At 36.5% G+C, this 18,820-nt stretch overlaps 1 protein-coding gene across 4 annotated transcripts in view; it reads left to right on the top strand.

Annotated features, from left to right (window-relative positions):
* TSGA10 (testis specific 10) overlaps nt 1-18,820 on the top strand; it is a 49,002-nt gene that overhangs the window by 15,737 nt on the left and 14,445 nt on the right. For all 4 annotated transcript variants that reach the window (XM_083362966.1, XM_083362965.1, XM_083362963.1 and 1 more), the window contains exons 9-14: nt 2,359-2,510; nt 2,958-3,073; nt 5,854-6,008; nt 9,954-10,009; nt 13,596-13,764; nt 15,892-15,990. In XM_083362966.1, coding sequence (XP_083219092.1) covers nt 2,359-2,510; nt 2,958-3,073; nt 5,854-6,008; nt 9,954-10,009; nt 13,596-13,764; nt 15,892-15,990 — 747 coding nt within the window. The remainder of the gene's footprint in view (nt 1-2,358; nt 2,511-2,957; nt 3,074-5,853; nt 6,009-9,953; nt 10,010-13,595; nt 13,765-15,891; nt 15,991-18,820) is intronic.

The raw sequence follows: 18,820 nt of genomic DNA, 5'->3' as shown, positions 1-18,820 counted from the left end.
CAGGAGCAATACTTAAAGACAAGGCAAATATTTTCCAGGAGGAAATGCATGCAATGCTGAGACAGATTCAAATGACAATGGTTTCAAATCATGATGAGATTAAAAACAACTTTGACAACATAAAAGAACACATCTTTAACTTAAACTTACAATTAAAAAACTGAGAAAACAATGACAAAGAATGAACAAACAAACCAGATAACAGAGACCCAAAGAAGGAAGCTACAAATGAAGAGAACTATACAAACAAAAGAAGACTTGCAAGATTTTCCCACAACAATGGAAATGGAAAAGATATCTTATTTTTCAGAACTTCAAAATAAACTTGAAGATAGGAAAGAAGATCTAACAAAATGGATTATAGAGCAGCCAGGAGAATTATTAGAGTTTGGGAGACAAAAATCCACATTCTACCTAACTTGTCTTTTCTATCCCCAACAACATTCACAAATATACAGGAAAAATCTCCTGGCAACCTGAATACACTGACTTGGAAAACTACTTTGCAAAAGAAGAAGGCTAGAGTTAGATTCAAGAGATTTGATTCGACCTACTAGATGGTGTACTATATGATTAAACACTTGTTTGAATATGGTTAAAAGAATAGATAAATCATGGGTATAAAGAGGCTCTACAGTAAGAGAGATAAGATATATAATTAGTATATAATATATGAAATATAAAAATATTGGGAAGATGTATGTGAATGAAAAGTTTGGATATTTAAAGGTAATTAACATTGAGAAAATTATGACTGATAAGAATGATTTGAATATAGAGAGGAAACTAAGCTTAAATAACAATCGTGAACAGAGGATATATAGTGACTTAATAAGATGACTTTTATGAATATAATTGAAATATAAACCAATCAGAAAAGGTGTTATATGCTGATGTTACTGTTATTTGTACAAACACAAGAAAAATATTTATATTCAATCTTGTATATATTGAAAATATTAAATATATTTGCTTAATGTTGATAAAAGGAGAATACTATTGGAAGAAGAGAAAATTAAAGTAATATATCATTAATAGATTGATTATGGAATTATAGAAATTAATTATTAATTGTTTTTAAGTATATGAACCCAGACAACACACTGTTTACTAAGCACTAAAGATTGTTATTGTAAAAAATCTATTATATATAATTCACATTGTTCTGTTCTCTGTCGTATTGCCCTTCTCTTTGGGGTGCAGCTTTGATTTCACCTTGCAATTTTGTTTGTAAAAAACTATAGGTGTGGAGTAGTTTTCTCTCCTGCATGTCCTTTATCAGCAGCTATTATTAGTGGAGATAAGCTGGTGTTTTTAACAAGCAGCTATTGACCATCAAGGAAGTCTTTCAGAATTGGGACCTTTTCCTCAGCTTCCATCCTGTGTCCTGAAATCTTTGCCTCCACTCTAGTGAAACATTGGGAGCTGTGTTCAGCAAAACAGCTAACATATTCTTATTTGCAGGCATAGATTATCTTAGTAAATCTATTGCCATTACACACACACGCACGCCCCCTTTTTTTCTGGGAGCAGACAGAATTGTGCTGGAATGACTGAATTGAGGAAAGAAATCCTGCAACTCTTGTCATGGGACCAGCCCAAAAGTCCTCATTCTCTTTTCTGTAGCTTATATATTGCTAATCAAAGCCTCGTCCCTCCACATAAGGGCCTTGGAATAGTTTGTTTGGACTTTACAATGATCTGTCATGTATGAAGAGCCTGCATACTATCAGCCCATTTCCTTCCTTGTCATGGGTTCCTTTCTGAGTATGCCTGTATGTGATTTCAATAGGTTTTACAAAATGATAGCTTGGATAATCATTTGAGTTCTGATAGAAATCCACAATTCATAGCAGATCTTTGGAGTGCTCTTTTTAAACTCTTGGATGTGAAATTCCATCTCTCTAGATACCATCATCTACAACTGATGGAGAAACTGAGGAACAAATGCCAGAACAATACCCTCTGACAGCAGAATACTTGGCCAAATATTCTACCATGGTAGCCTATAGTAATTTAATACAAGGAGCTTTTTCTAAAATAAATATTAGTCCCCTATGTTTATCATAAAAGCATATTCCAATTTTGATGGGAAGACTGCTTTTAGAGGAAATTTACTTTGTTATTCTAGAACAGATATGTCAAACTAGTGACGTCGCACAACGTATCGGAGCTTTTTTCCCATTGCCGGCAATGGGGTGGGCGTGGTTTCCCGGTGATGCATCCAGCCCGCGGGCCGGCAGTTTGACACCCCTGCTCTAGAAAAAGACTTTTTCTTCTATAGAAAATTAGGAATGCCAAATTTGAAGTAATCAGATGAAAGTGAAATAACTGTACTTCTTAATGATTCTTTATCAGCTTGACAATGAACGATTAGAACAATTATCGAAGATAGCACTGTTGAAGGATGCTATTGAGTCTGTAGAAAGGGAGATGAAAATATTGGCAAGAAGGGCAGCAGATTCTGAAAGTGAACTTAATAGACAGAAAGCAACTAATACTTCACTAAGGTAAAGAAAATAGATTGAAACAATCATGTATGTATGTTATTCATTTAATGCAAGGCCTAGATGCAAACAGTTCTTTGTTTAAAAAATTGTCTGATCTAAAAATGTGAAAATATATGTATTTGTTAATTACGTGAGCTCATTTCATACTGTAGTTCTAAATATAGGTGCCTAACTTGAATATTAGACTTCCTTTTTTAGACATTTTGTGGCAATATACACTATCAATTTATAGCACCATCCAGTCGCCACTCTGGTAGCAAAAAGCCTGAATCTATTACTGATACTTTACAACAGCAATGTCCCTAATTATACTGTAAACCACTAAAGTATATTATGTCTGAAACTATTTATTCTGTTGTAAGTGATGATATAGTCATTATCACTAGGTTATTTTTATGGGTACTGCTTATTTGGGTGCAAAAATTAATTTAAATGTCTTATTTTCAGCATACTGAATGAAAAGATAGAACATAACTTTACAGAAGCAGAACGACAACTTTCAAAGAAAAAACATGAATTACAACTTACTCAAGAAAAAATTATGTGTTTGGATGAAAAAATTGGTATGTTTAAATAACATCTAGGCCATGGTGAAAGACTGATGGGAGGTAGAGGTGCCAGATGGAGCTGGCCTTGAATTTAGTTGTGTTGGGCAACTGTCAGCCAATTTCCAATTCTTCTTGGAGATGTTTGATGGCATTGGTTGTTATTATTACTGTTATTAAATGTTGGATTTTATTTATATAGTTTGTTGAGATTTATCATTTTGTTGTAGATGTTATATACTACTTTTTGTTAACTGCTTAGATTTTATTGATGAAAGCACCAGAAAAGTATACATAATTTGCTATTAACATATGTACAATTCAGAAGACTGAACTAATAACGTGCTGATGCTCTTTCCTCATGTCATCTCAAGTCATGTAAAAATGAAATATACTATTTTATTAAAATAATATTAAATACTTGTTTTTTTTCAAATTTCTTTTAATTTGTTTTATAATTTTCCTAGGGCAAAAGGAGACACTTTTCAATAGAACTACTTTTTACAGTAAAAGTGCTGTGATTTTTATTATTTATTTATCTTCCCACATTTTATTCAAAAGTGGTTGCCAAAGCAACATATTTATAATATGTCTTTATTAAAATGTGTTTTCTCACTTAACATTAGTTATTCAAGAACTTCTAAGAATAATGAACAGGTAGGTAGGAATGCAGATATAATTAGTGATGGTGAAATTGCTGACTACAAAAGCAAATTTCAATTGATTTAGATTTAGTCTTATGGTATTTAAAATATAGTTCACAGAATCTCTAGTTAGAATTCTCAGAATGAGAAAGCTGCTTAGGAATTCTGGGATTGTAATGTTATTGAAACTCAAGGATCTAAGTTGAGGAAGGTTGTTTTACTTTTTAACTCTTGATTTTGGAGAAGTTGTATATTGTATGTTTACACTGAATGATCCTCACAGTAGATTCTAAGAAGTGTGTGTATTTGAATAGTAATTTTCATGTAATTTTTATAAAAATATATTTCTTTAATAGTTCTTTCTATGCAGTAATAGCAATATCAATAATTTGCATTTATTTAAGTAGGATATTCCAAGTGTTTTAAACTGCTAGACTAACTTTTTCCATGATTGTTCTGATCTTTGTTGAGCAAAGTCATCTTCTGAGACATTGTCGTCTTTTCTCTGGTTTAGATTTCTGTTCTTCTCTCATTAAACAGCTCTGAAATAATCCTCCAGTCTATTCACTGGTGCCTGGTAGTTTATGAATAATTACCTACAGATTTTCTAGCAGATCCTGCCGAAATCCAGCTCTTGCTGTTTGGACTGCTGGTATTGAAATTCAGCAGCAGCTGTAGTTTGATTAAAATGTGGGTTTTTGTAAAGAAGAAATTGACAATCTCTTACTTTGCTGAAGAAAAGGAAGTATTGTCATCACTATGGCAATAAATTCATGCTTTCTATCATCTTGTTTTGCCATTTGACTAATAATGTCTGTGAGTCTGCTGCCAGTATAGTTCATCTAATGTAGCCTACCAGAAAGCTCTACCAAACTGGCAAACAAGAGTGGTCTCTGCGAGATCCATGCTGGACCATATGTACTTTATAAGTTCTTAAACATTAAGGATATTCAATGTATGTTTCTACCAAATTGTTTTAACTTAGTAACATGTTAATGGCCAATTAGTGACTTAATAGCATCATCCAGTGATATTACAAAGTTTGTCATCATTGGAGACAATCTAGCACAAGAATGGTTAAATAAATCTAGATGATGCTATGAAATGCTAATGGGAACTGACCAGTCTCTGTCAGTTGTTCTTTCTGGATTTGAACATGTAAACAAAATGTTTATTTGCTGCAAGGTGGCTAGTGGGAAAGAATTCACAGGCCTTTTGAGAGCAAATTTACTTGAGAGAAAATCAGAAATATATAGCAGCAGGCAGCTCCTTAGAAAGCCTGAACTTGAACTATATAGATGATAATCAGCATTCTGAATTAGGCTAGAGAACATACTGAATGATGTTTTGGAAACTTCAATGTTTCAGAAACCTCATTTTCCAAATCATGCACGAAATCGGGTCTCCTGCCATTCTCGAGCTGAAGTCTCATTCTTGCAAGACCTGGGGAAAAGAAAAGGTTTCTAAAAAATTGTTAAAATAGGATACCATCTTGCAGAAGTAACATGAGGCCAGCTTGTAAAAGGAGTGTGACATTGCTTGGGGAAAGAACCACGAAGCCAGCTTAAGGAAGGTGTGGCACATGTAGCTGATGGGATACTCAGCTTGAGAACAGCAAGAGTGGCAAAGGCCAGGGGTGTGAGGCTTGAGGCAGCACTTCTCAGTGGCAAAGGCAAGGGCTGAAGTAGAGGTCTGAGGTTAGTGGCAGCTGGCTGAAACTGCTGAAGGTCCCAGGCCTCTACTTCAGCTCCAGCCCCAGTGCTGCCACAGTCTAATGCCACTCTGCAGGGTATCCAAATGGGCATAGAGTTATGCATAGATTGGTAGAGGAGATTGATTGGGAGGGGGGTTTTGTATTGTTCCTGCAGTCATAAATACGAGTGGGCTGCCAAGTGCCTGAATTTTGATTGTGTGATGATGGGGGTGCTGCATTGCTTGTAACTTTGAGCATAGGTTGAAACTCCATTTTTTCCATACAGTTGTAATTTTGAACAGTTGCTGAATGAATGGTCATAAGTTGAGGACAGCCAGTACCACCGAACCATAGCTTCCAAACAAAAAGTTTGGTTTCACACAGAACATTCCTAGGGCAATGGGAAATGTCAAAAAATTCAAAATGGCAACCATTTGATTGAATTCTTTTATTGTGTGCAGAACAACTTTCAAAAGAAAGCCTGGAGCAACAAGGACATATTTGTACTCTTAATGATACAATAACTGAGTTGGAGGCAGAAAAGGATTCTTTACAAGATCTTCTAGAAGATAAAAGAGAAAAAATTCTTACATTTGAAGAAAGCTTGGCCATTAAAGTAAGTTTAAATATGTGAATGCCTCTGTAGTTTTGATTAATACTGCTTTTGTATGTTCGTAGTTTTGTGAATTATTGAGGGAACTTTATTTTTAGAAAAATGTTTTTCAAAGCATACAGGTGAAACTCGAAAAATTAGAATATCATGCAAAAGTTGATTTATTTCAGTAATGCAACTTAAAAGGGGAAACTAATATATGAGATAGACTCATTACATGCAAAGCAAGATAGTTCAAGCCGTGATTTGTCATAACTGTGATGATTATGGCGTACAGCTCATGAAAACCCCAAATCCACAATCTCAGAAAATTAGAATATTACATGCAATCAATAAAACAAGGAGTGTACATAGAACAATATCGGACCTCTGAAAAGTATAAGCATGCATATGTACTCGGTTTGGGCCCCTTTTGTAGCAATTGCTTCCTCAATGCGGTGTGTCATGGGAGCTATCAGCCTGTGGCACTGCTGAGGTGTTATGGAAGACCAGGATGCTTCAATAGCGGCCTTCAGCTCTTCTGCATTGTTCGGTCTCATGTCTCTCTTTCTCTTGGCAATGCCCCATAGATTGTCTATGGGGTTCAGGTCAGGCGAGTTTGCTGGCCAATCAAGCACAGTAATCCCACGATCATTGAACCAGGTTTTGGTGCTTTTGGCAGTGTGGGTAGGTGCCAAGTCCTGCTGGAAAATGAAGTCAGCATCCCCATAAAGCCCGTCTGCGGAAGGAAGCATGAAGTGCTCCAAAATCTCCTGGTAGACGGCTGCATTGACCCTGGACTTAATAAAGCACAGTGGACCAACACCAGCAGATGACATGGCTCACCAAATCAACACAGACTGTGGAAACCTCACACTGGACTTCAAGCATCTTGCAGTGTTTGCCTCTCCATTCTTCCTCCAAACTCTGGGTCCTCCAAATGAGATGCAAAAGTTGCTCTCATCAGAAAAGAGGACTTTGGACCACTGAGCAACAGACCAGGTCTGTGTTTCTTTAGTCCAGGTAAGACGCTTCTGAAGCGGCTTGACAAGAGGAATCCTCTCAAGGCTGTGGTCATCCCTGCTGCTTGTGCAACTTTTTCTTCCACACTTTCCCCTTCCACATAACTTTGTATTAATGTGCTTTGATACAGCACTTGGGGAACATCCAATTTCTTTTGCAATTACCTTTTGAGGCTTTCCCTCCTTATGGAGGGTGTCAATGATGGTTTTCTGCACAACTGTCAGGTCAGCAGTCTTCCGCATGATTGTGATTCCTACTGAACCAGACTGAGAGACCATTTAAAGGTTCAAAAACCCTTTGCAGGTGTTATGGCTTAATTAGCTGATTAGAGTGGGACACTTTGAGCCTAGAATATTGCACCTTTTCACAATATTCTAATTTTCTGAGATTGTGGATTTGGGGTTTTCATGAGCTGTACGCCATAATCATCACAATTATGACAAATCACGGCTTGAACTATCTTGCTTTGCATGTAATGAGTCTATCTCATATATTAGTTTCCCCTTTTAAGTTGCATTACTGAAATAAATGAACTTTTGCACGATATTCTAATTTTTCGAGTTTCACCTGTATATTATCAATAGGTCAATCAAAACAAAACATATAACTCATTTTTTAAACTGTGAGCATTATGTGAACACAGTGATAACGGAAATTGGAACAATTATATTTCAATACGTTGATTTAATATGCATGTTTATGAATTCACATTCTGATTATTGCTGACCTTTAGGATTGTTCAAAAATATATATTTATATGTAAATTATATACACATTTAAAAATTCTCTTAGATTCCAGAAACATTATTATTATTTAGGATGTATTAAAACAGTATAACCTTTCTTAAAACAGCCTTTTTTCTCATTTTTTAAAAATGGCCATTCTTGTGGGCTGTTTTTATGCAACACATATAATATTTGTACTCAGTAAATGTAAAATGAAACTAGTTAGTCATTGTACTATTGGAAAACATTTATCCAAAATATGAAGATTAGTTATAATCTCTGTAGTTGAGAATACTTAAAATCTTTATATAGTACAATTTCAGGATTACAAATTATTCTAAATTTAGGTGTTCTCAGTGACTGCACCAAACAGAACACGGGTTTTGTTCCAGTTATCTGCTGTTTAACAGAAACAAAACCAGAATGTTTTGGCTGTTTAAGGTTTCAGATGAAACAAAATCTGGAGAGATTTTGCAGAGCAAATAGGGCAAGGCCGATGTCATTTCCCTCCCTGTTTTTCTACACATGACCTCTATATTGTCCCTGCACTTCTTAACAAGCAGTAGTTCTCTCTCTCATTCAACAAACATTGATGACCCAGTACTGATACCCAATCTTTCCAGGACTTTTATTCTAGTCACTCTCAGTTGTTATTGATGTCCTGTTCCGTATATCCCACTGATCCACTTGCCCCTTCAATATTCATGGTACATACCTTTTCTTCATCACCTACATCCCTTTAGCTGATACCTTTATACGTTGTCACCTCTCCTGAACTTACATTCATCCAAATCAATTCTATCAGAACAACTGTGTTTCAGTTTGTATCTGAAACATAGCAACACTATTTTACTCTATATATGAGTCAAAAAACCTGAAACACTTGTGCCTCACTTTTGGCATGGAGCATCAGAATCAGCTATTCTGTGGAATGTTCATTTTTGTAATTTTTGTTTAATCAGGAAAATATATTGCTAATTATATGAATTTGGCAAAGTGTAAAGGTATATTGGAATGACCTTAGAAGACAATGGGAAAAGCCACAACCAAGAGAATGGCCAGATAAAAGGCAGCTTAGCTGGCAGAAGGAATATGAACATATGTCTCAGAAGGCTCCCTTCCTAATTTCTTGGGTTTCTAAGGTGAAAGAGGAAAAATGTGCTTTCAGACTTGCAAGTTTCTCTTAATATAATGTTCTAATAAGTATAATTAGCTCATGTGGGTATGCTTCCTGTCTGGATGTTTCTAACTTCAGTATTTTTTTAAAAAAGTACTAAAATTGTTAATATCCGTTAATTTAGCAATATCCAAAATATTTAGGTTTAACAATATCTATGTATTAATTTGTACTATTTAATTGTACTTATGGTATATGTTGTATTTCTACAAAATAATAATAACTGATAATTTCTGCATAAATGACTCCCAAATAACTTTGCTTATGATTTTAATGTTGGTGCTTGAAGTACATATTAGGCTTATCTCATGTGCATATTAAGTTAGACTGTATCTCATCAATAATTATTGGGAATTGTTCTTTGAACCAATTAGATAAACATTGTTCCTTGTGTGAGTCCTTATATGAGTTCTTCCTTGATCCAAACCAATATGCTTTATGGCAATAATCTAACTTAGAATGACTTCAGGTATCAGTCTGCAGTGGTAAAAAATTTTAAAGAACAGGAGAATTGAATTAGAATTTTTTTTCTGTTCAACTTGAACTATTATAAATAGGGGGCTTCAGTATCAAATAAGAGATCCAAGGTTTTGATTTGTTGGGACTACATCAAAAGATGAAAAATTAAAAACTTCTCTGTGATAAGATGTCGATCCAGATTTCCCCTTTCTACATTATTTTTTAAAAGCCTGGATGTGGCAGCTAACTATATGATAAATGTCATGTTTTGCTGGATTGTAAATGACAGTGCTTCTTAAATCTGGTTCAGTTTGAAATAATTTTTTTCCTTTTCTTTTCAAATCAGCTACATATTCCAATTTTTGTCAAACCAATATAGAGAAAAAGCAATAGTTATTATTGGCAGTAAGATATTATTAAGTCCATAATTGTGGAAAAATATGTACTGTGTAAATTTACATGTTATTGCACTCTTAATCTGATAACTTTTATGAAAAAAATGTTTTAATTAAAAGAAACATCTAAGTTTTTGTCTGTTTCATCTCTTTTTACTAACTAAAGAGAAATTTTAATTTATTTTCAAGGAGAAGACAATTTCAGATCTGAAGGGTATTCTTTCTGACATGGAACATTCATCAAAGTAAGATTCAGAATTCTAAATTTAGATTTTTCCACTTCAATATTTGCATTAGCTCAATATATAATGCTAGAATTACTATTTAATAACTTCATTTATTCTGTATTTGTCATCTGTTAATATTTTTTTGATTCCTCAGTATAGAGAGGGATTTGAAGTATCATAATTTTAAAACCCCTTCATGGATTACTGCCTTGTCGTGGCGAAGGGGCTTGCGTAATTCAATGAAGCTATGAGCTATGCCGTGCAGGGCCACCCAAGACGGACAGGTCATAGCAGAGAGTTCTGACAAAATGTGATCCACTGGAGAAGGAAATGGCAACCCACTCCAGTATCTTTGCCATGAAAACCCTATGGACAGTACCAAAAGGCAAAATGATATGACGCTGGAAGATGAGCCCCTCAGGTCGGAAGGCGTCCAATATGCTACTGGGGAAGAGCAGAGGGCTAGTACTAGTAGCGCCAGAAAGAATGAAGTGACTGGGCCAAAGCCGAAAGGACGCTCAGCTGTGGATATGTCTGGTGGTGAAAGGAAAGTCCAATGCTGTAAAGATTTTTTCTCCATAGGAACCTGGAATGTAAGATCCATGAATCAAGGAAAGCTGGACGTGGTCAAACAAGAGATGACAAGACTAAACATTGACATCTTAGGTATCAGCGAACTAAAATGGACAGGAATGGGTGAATTTAATTCAGATGACCATCAGGTATACTACTGCGGGCAAGAATCCCTCAGAAGAAATGGAGTAGCCTTCATAGTCAATAAAAAAATAGGAAAAGCAATACTGGGATACAACCCTCAAAATGACAGAATGATCTCAGTTCAAATCCAAGGCAAACCATTCAATATCACAGTAGTCCAAGTCTATGCCCCAACCACCGGTGCTGAAGAGGATGAAATTGACCGGTTCTATGAAGCCCTACAGCCCTATAGAACTAACACCCAGAAATGATGTCCTTATCATCATGGGGGATTGGAATGCTAAAGTAGGAAGCCAAAAGATAACTGGAATAACAGGCAAGTTTGGCCTTGGAGTACAAAATGAAGCAGGGCACAGGCTGATAGAATTTTGTCAAGAGAATACGATGGTCATAGCAAACACTCTTTTCCAACAACCCAAGAGACGGCTTTACACATGGACATCACCAGATGGTCAACACAGAAATCAGATTGACTATATGCTCTGCAGCCAAAGATGGAGAAGCTCTATACAGTCAGTAAAAACAAGACCAGGAGCTGACTGTGGCTCAGACCATGAGCTTCTTGTTGCAAAGTTTAGGCTTAAATTAAAGAAAGTAGGGAAAAGCGCTAGGCCAGTCAGGTATGAATTAAATCATATCCCTGTTGAATATACAGTAGAGGTGACAAATAGATTTAAGGAATTAGATCTGATAGACAGAGTGCCTGAAGAACTATGGAAAGAGGTTCGCAACATTGTACAAGAGGTAGCAACTAAAACCATCCCAAAGAAAAAGAAATGCAAGAAAGCAAAATGGCTGTCTGAGGAAGCTTTGCAAATGGCTGAGAAAAGGAGGGAAGCGAAAGGAAAGGGAGAAAAAGAAAGATATGCCCAATTAAATGCAGAATTCCAAAGAATAGCTAGAAGAGATAAGAATGCCTTCTTAAATGAACAATGCAAAGAAATAGAAGAAAACAATAGAATAGGGAGGACCAGAGATCTTTTCAAGAAAATTGGAGAGATGAAAGGAACGTTTCATGCAAAAATGGGCATGATAAAGGACCAAAATGGCAGGGACCTAACAGAGGCAGAAGAGATTAAGAAGAGGTGGCAAAATTACACAGAAGAACTATACAAGAATGAGCTTAACGTCCCTGATAATCACAATGAGGTGGTCACTGACCTCGAGCCAGACATCCTAGAATGTGAAGTGAAATGGGCCTTAGAAAAGCTGAGCAACAACAAAGCTAGTGGAGGTGACAGTATTCCAGCTGAGCTATTCAAAATCTTAAAAGACGATGCAGTAAAAGTGCTACACTCAATTTGCCAGCAAATTTGGAAAACTCAACAGTGGCCACAGGATTGGAAAAGATCAGTTTACATTCCAATTCCAAAGAAAGGCAGTGCCAAAGAATGTTCAAACTATCGCACCATTGCACTCATTTCTCATGCTAGTAAAGTTATGCTTAAAATCCTACAAGCTAGACTCCAGCAGTATGTGGATCGAGAACTACCAGAAGTACAGGCAGGATTTCGAAGAGGCAGAGGAACCAGAGATCAAATTGCCAACATACGCTGGATCATGGAGAAAGCTAGAGAGTTCCAGAAAAACATCTACTTCTGCTTCATTGACTATGCTAAAGCCTTTGATTGTGTGGATCATAACAAACTCTGGCAAGTCCTTAAAGAGATGGGCATACCAGACCACCTTATTTGTCTCTTGAGAAATCTATATGCGGGCCAAGAAGCAACAGTGAGAACTGGACACGGAACCACTGATTGGTTCAAAATTGGGAAAGGAGTCCGGCAAGGCTGTATACTGTCGCCTTGCCTATTTAACTTATATGCAGAGCACATCATGAGAAAGGCATGGCTAGATGAATCAAAAGTTGGAATTAAGATTGCCGGGAGAAACATCAACAACCTAAGATATGCAGATGATACCACTCTAATGGCAGAAAGTGAAGAAGAACTAAAGAGCCTCTTGTTGCGGGTGAAGAAGGAGAGTGCAAAACGTGGGTTGAAACTAAACATTAAGAAAACCAAGATCATGGCATCTGGCCCTCTCAATTCCTGGCAAATAGATGGGGAAGAAATGGAGGTAGTGACAGATTTTATTTTCCTGGGCTCCAAGATCACTGCAGATGGGGACTGTAGCCAAGAAATTAAAAGACGCTTGCTCCTTGGGAGGAAAGCCATGGCAAATCTAGACAGCACACTAAAAAGCAGAGACATCACCCTGTCAACAAAAGTGCGGATAGTCAAGGCTATGGTCTTCCCAGTTGCAATGTATGGCAGTGAAAGTTGGACCATAAGAAAGGCTGAGCGCCAAAGAATTGAGGCCTTTGAACTATGGTGCTGGAGAAGACTCCTGCGAGTCCCTTGGACTGCAAGGCGATCAAACCGGTCAGTCCTAGAGGAGATCAACCCTGACTGCTCTTTAGAAGGCCAGATCCTGAAGCTAAAACTCAAATACTTTGGCCACCTAATGAGAAGGAAGGACTCCCTGGAGAAGAGCCTAATGCTGGGAAAGATTGAGGGCAATAAGAAGGGGACGACAGAGAATGAGGTGGTTGGATGGAGTGACTGAAGCAGTAGGCGTGAGCTTAGATGGACTCCAGAAGATGGTAGAGGACAGGAAGGCCTGGAGGAACATTGTCCATAGGGTCGCGATGGGTCGGACATGACTTCGCAACTAACAACAACAACAAATTTTAAAAACTGTAAATAGAAGCCAGTTTTAAACAATTGTTTAAATTAGAGTCTTTCTATTATGGAAGAAGTGTGACATTGTATTCACAGTTGTTATATTCTTATCCACATGGAATTGGCATTATGAAGAGATTTTAAGTCTGTCCTTTTTATTAATATTTTGTGTGAAAATTTTGTGGTTTTTTATTGTTACATAGGCATTCTACTGAAGCATTATGCAAGTATGAACAAGATATTGGCAGACTACACCAAATGTTAGATGATGCTAATAGTGAGCTTAATCAGACTGGCAGAGAGAAAGATATGTTAACTAGGGAAAATACAAAACTAAAGGAACAACTTTGTGCCTTTAAGCAAGAAAATCAGGTAAAAGATCTATTTGTTTATTTGTGTCAGAAGCATCACAATTAAAGTAAGGCATACTATACAACATAAAATGTAAGACATAAAATACAATATTAAAATATATACAAGTTAAACAAAACATGGCCAGAAGCAATATTAATTGTGTTCTGTCTCATTGCCATGAGGTCCTCAAGTGAGATTGATCAGGACAAAAAGGATAGATATGCTTATATGTTGTTATTTGCATGTCACCACAATCACAAAGGGCAGAAGCCATCAGATAGCCCCATTTGTTCAGAGTATCTCTGGATCTTATTGTACCCATGCACAATCTATTCAGTGATTTCCATATTTCCCAGCTTTCATCTGACCCAGATGCCATCTCCTCCATTAGTTCCATCCAGTGTTGATTCTTTGTAGCTTTCCATAGGTCCATTTTGCTTTTAAACTTTTCAGTCTTTTATATAAAATATTAACAGTATATGCTTGCTTTTCCATTACACTCTCTGCCCCATCATCTCTCTCTTTCCATTCAAACCCTATTCAAATCCTACGTTTGTAAATTTACCTTTGTGTAAATCTTTAACTTTGATATTTCTATCAAAGCTATCTATAATTTACTGGTCTTTTATTAGCAGAGTAACAGTTACAATTTTGAAAATCAGTAGTTGGATATATAAACATTAAGAACTTTCTAGCAAACTTTTTTCTGTCTAAATGATTGAAGTATAAATGCATAATTGTACAGATATATTTATGTGAATGAATTCTATCTAAGTTGTTAAACATTTATACATTTAATGACCATTCATAGATACAACAGCCTAGGAAAGTAAAGTACTTCTGGCTGTTGTAAGATATTGACCTCTCCCTCAGTTATGTGATCATAATCTGGGTGCTTAGCAATCTGTTCCCACTTATGACAGTTGTCAAACACCTCATGATCATTTGATCATCACTTGCAATCTTTTCTGCAGAAAAAAGTCAGTAGTAAATCCAGCAGGGAAGTTTGCAAGCTGTTTCCACTATTAAGAGGACTCCCTTTCATCTTGGAACTGGCTGAAAAGACTGCCTGCTGAGTTCTTTTGGTGGGATGGAAAACTGAGCTTTGATCTAAAGATCTGAACTCTATTCCTGCCGTTTATTGAATGTGTCCCTTCCACATATCGAGGACAGCTGACAGATCTTAAATCCTGATTATTTTTTTCAACCAGCCCCTACAGGCAAAAGGGAGCAAGGTTGTTTCTAGTTTTCATTTTAGTTAAGGCATTATTTTGTCAGTATTTCTTTTGGCTTTAATAAGGACATTACAGAGTAATCCTTTACTTCATAGAGTTTCAAAGAATTTTGTATTTTGCCATGAATCAACTTGTGCATTTAAGGAAAAAAAACCAATAATCAGAATGGTTGTTTATGAGCTATACACAGACAAGAAAGGTCTTAGCAGCGTTCTCATAGTGGAATGCACATTGGATTATCTGTTCATTTGTACGGGTTGTCTTCAACTTACAACACTTCATTTGGTGGCCATTCAAAGTTACAACGGCATTGAAAATGTGACTTATGATCATTTTTCAAACAACCATTGCAGCATCCCCATGTAATAAAAATTTGGATGCTTGGCTGCTGACTCATATTATGATGGTTGCAGTGTCCCAGGGTTATGTGATCAGCTTTTGCAACCTTCTCCCAAGCAAAATCAATGGGAAAGCTAGATTCACTTAACAGCCGTGGTATTAATTTAACAAGTGCAGTGGTTCACTTAACAACTGTGGCAAGAAAAGTCATAACAAATTCACTTAACAAATGTTTCACTTAGCACCAGAAATAATTGTGGTTGTAAGTCAAGAACTATCTGTATATGTCTTAGAAAAGTTTCTGCTACTGCAGCCTTCTGTAGGCCCCTCATCTAGGTTGAGGGCTGTGTCCACTATAGCTTTCTCTTATATAAGTCAGACAGCAGCCTAGCTTGATCCTCAACTTTTCTTGAATAAAGAATAACACTACTGAAATACATTTTCTCAATTTTAAAGTAATTCATCTTTTTATATGTAACAATATAACTTATTAATGCTTTTAAATATCAAATCATATTAAACACATGAATAAATTAAACATATGAAATAATGCTTCATATTTGTTTGACAGCTTCTATTTGATAAACTCAATAAATATCAGAATGACCTTGAGGATATGAAGTTGAAAACTGAAGATCTGCAAAGACTGAAGAACTTGCTGAACTCTAAAGTAAATATATACTTTGAAAAGATACAACTATAAAAAGGCTTCTTAGTACAAGGATTCCTGCCACAATATGTGTCTCTTTCTTTGAATGGCCAATGCTTAGAATGGGCATGGGTAATTTGACACCCATCCCCTTTTTTAACTCCAAGACATGCCCAATTGTTGGTAATTATCAAATTATTGATAATTGACTGGACTGAAGAATTTCCTATCAGTTTGAGATGAAAGAACACATGAAAGCCATCCATGTTTCCCTTAAAATGCTAATATAAAGAACAAAATTTTAAAGAGAGATTTGTCAAATGAGAAGGAGCTGTTTTATTCTTCCTCAGTTTCATTCTCACTTGCAGGTGATTTTTCTCTAACTTTTCCTTAAAATATATTACTGGGAAATGACTACTGAAAAACTTTCAAGGAAAAGCTGGCAAGTGCAGGAGGAAATTATAACTGTCTTTTCCTTTTGGCTAAATCTTTCTTTTCTAGAAAACTATATATGAAAATTGCATGTTGTCCAGATCCAGTTTCTTAACTGTAAATACACAGTGGCACAATCTGGACTGAGACGACTGTCCATATAAAAAGGGAAAGCTAATACCACCTCCTATATATACAGGTAATCCTTGAGTTATGAGCGTTCACTTAACGCTCGTTTGAAATTATGCAATAAGCGCCACCTAGTGCTTATGAGCAAGACCCGAAGTTACAAATATTGCAGCACCATGGCAGTCATTTGCCCTTATGAGTGACCGCAGAGGCTCTGCAACATTCACTCTGATTATTTCTTCCCACCCTACCCCGGGTCTCTCTAGGCACTAGGCCTTCAATACTCACCCTGTGAAGTTTGAGATCCTTTGCTTTCTTGGCTGCTCCAGGCCTTTGTTCTCTGCAACAGAGAACTGAAGCCGGGGGTGGTGGTGCTTTTGCGTGCCTCTGGAGGCTGGATCAGGATGTCAGAGGCCTTTTCCAGACCATTGCTGCCCGGACCCGGGGCCAAGGGACGCTTCTGTGGCCTCCAGTGGCCCAATCTGGGAGCCGGAGGCCTTCTCCAGGCCACTGCAGCCACTATCTGAGGCCAGGGAATGCTTCTGTGGCCCTCCAGTGGCCCATTTCCAGGCAACAGCGGCCTAGAGAAGGCCTCTGGCGCCCAGATGGGCCTTCGGAGGTGCACGGAAGCATCCCCTAGCCTCAGATCCGGGCGGAGTGGGAACCACGTCAGAGAGAAGACACATCTTTTCATGGTGAGTCCAGTGCAGCAGGAAGGGAGGGGGAAGCATGAAGTATCTTAGTGGGTCGGGGAAGCATAGGTCTTATCTGATAAATAATTGATCACAATAAGATAAATATTGATTCCATTTTAAAGATCTACCCTGGTAGAGAGCACAATATCTATTTGTCATTGCTTTTATTTGACATATCTTTCTAGATTACTCACTTGTTGCTATTATTTGTAGTATCTGTTCTACCTATGCTTGAAGTTTAAACCCAAATGTTTGTGCTTGTCATAGCTATTTGTACTACAGTTACTATATTTTATGAAATTTTATTTTTAAAGTTTTATTAATAATAACAGCCCAAAAAGGTTTTGATTTGATGCGATTACAGTACAACATTTTTTAAATCCAGTTTTCAAGGCCTATAGAAGGGATACTCTCTTCTTTTATGACATAAACCAAGAATATAAATATATGCATATGCACGTACACATACTCATACAAATACACATACTGGATGTGTACATATGTGTGTGTATATGAATAGAATTTGCAGTGTTCAGATATTAAAAGAATACAATGATTTGTTTGTATAGAAAATCAAATTTGTTATATTAAAAACCAGGGATATAAGTTATCTCAAAGATATAATCCAGTTGTGAAAATAAATTGAAAGTACCTGTAATATTGCCTTTAACATTGTTTATTTTTTACCAATGATATCCATTCAAAATAGGTACAGAACTGAACATTTAAGACATGCAAATGAAAAACAGAAAATAACGTGTTGACAAGAGGCCAGTTACCTGAGTCTGACCCATTTCAGAAAATCTTAATTAACAGCAAAATTTTAGCAACTAATATAAAACTGTTGTTTATATTTTGCCAACAAAAAGTACCTTAATTCTTGTAGCTTCCTAATAATGACCTAGTTGATAGCTTTTTAAATATTCAGTGTTTATTACTGCCAGGGGTTCTATCCTGACTGGCTCAAGGTTGACTCAGCCTTCCATTCTTCTGAGAGGTCAGTAAAATGATGACCCAGATTATTGGGGGCAATATGTAAACCACTTAGAGAGTGCTATGGAGCACTGTGAAGCGATATATAAGTCTACATGCTGTTGTTATTATTGTATGATTAAAAGTTCTGTCTGAATGCAAAAGGTAATTCTGTCAGGCTTTAAAAAATATTTAAAGTCTGTCCATTGAATTTCTGTGATTGTGCTCAGACAATGCATTAGCTTTGACACTGCTGAAATATTGATCCATGATGCTTTAATTGATCCCAATTGGTTATGTGATTACTTAAAATGTTTAAATTTATACTACATATTTTCATGATCAACATTTGCATATGATAAATTGGATCCAGTATTGAGAAAGGAGAAAGCTATTTATCCAAAGATTGATTCCCTCTCCGCTTTCTCTCTGAGCAGTGTGAACTATAGTGCAGGAAAATTGCCTTTGAAAAGAGAGTGCTAGTATGGTATAGGGTCAAAGTATTAAACAAACACTGAGAAGACTCAGGTTCAAGACTATTGCCAACCATGGAAGCTTGCTTGGTGACTTGGAGCCACTCAGTCTCTCAGACTAACCTACTCTCTCTTCTTTGTACTGGAGAA

Source organism: Vipera ursinii (assembly GCF_947247035.1).
Source record: "Vipera ursinii genome assembly, chromosome: 4".
NCBI lineage: Eukaryota > Metazoa > Chordata > Lepidosauria > Squamata > Viperidae > Vipera > Vipera ursinii.
Note: the sequence above shows the minus strand (reverse complement) of the source record. Positions and strands in the feature narration are given on the sequence as shown.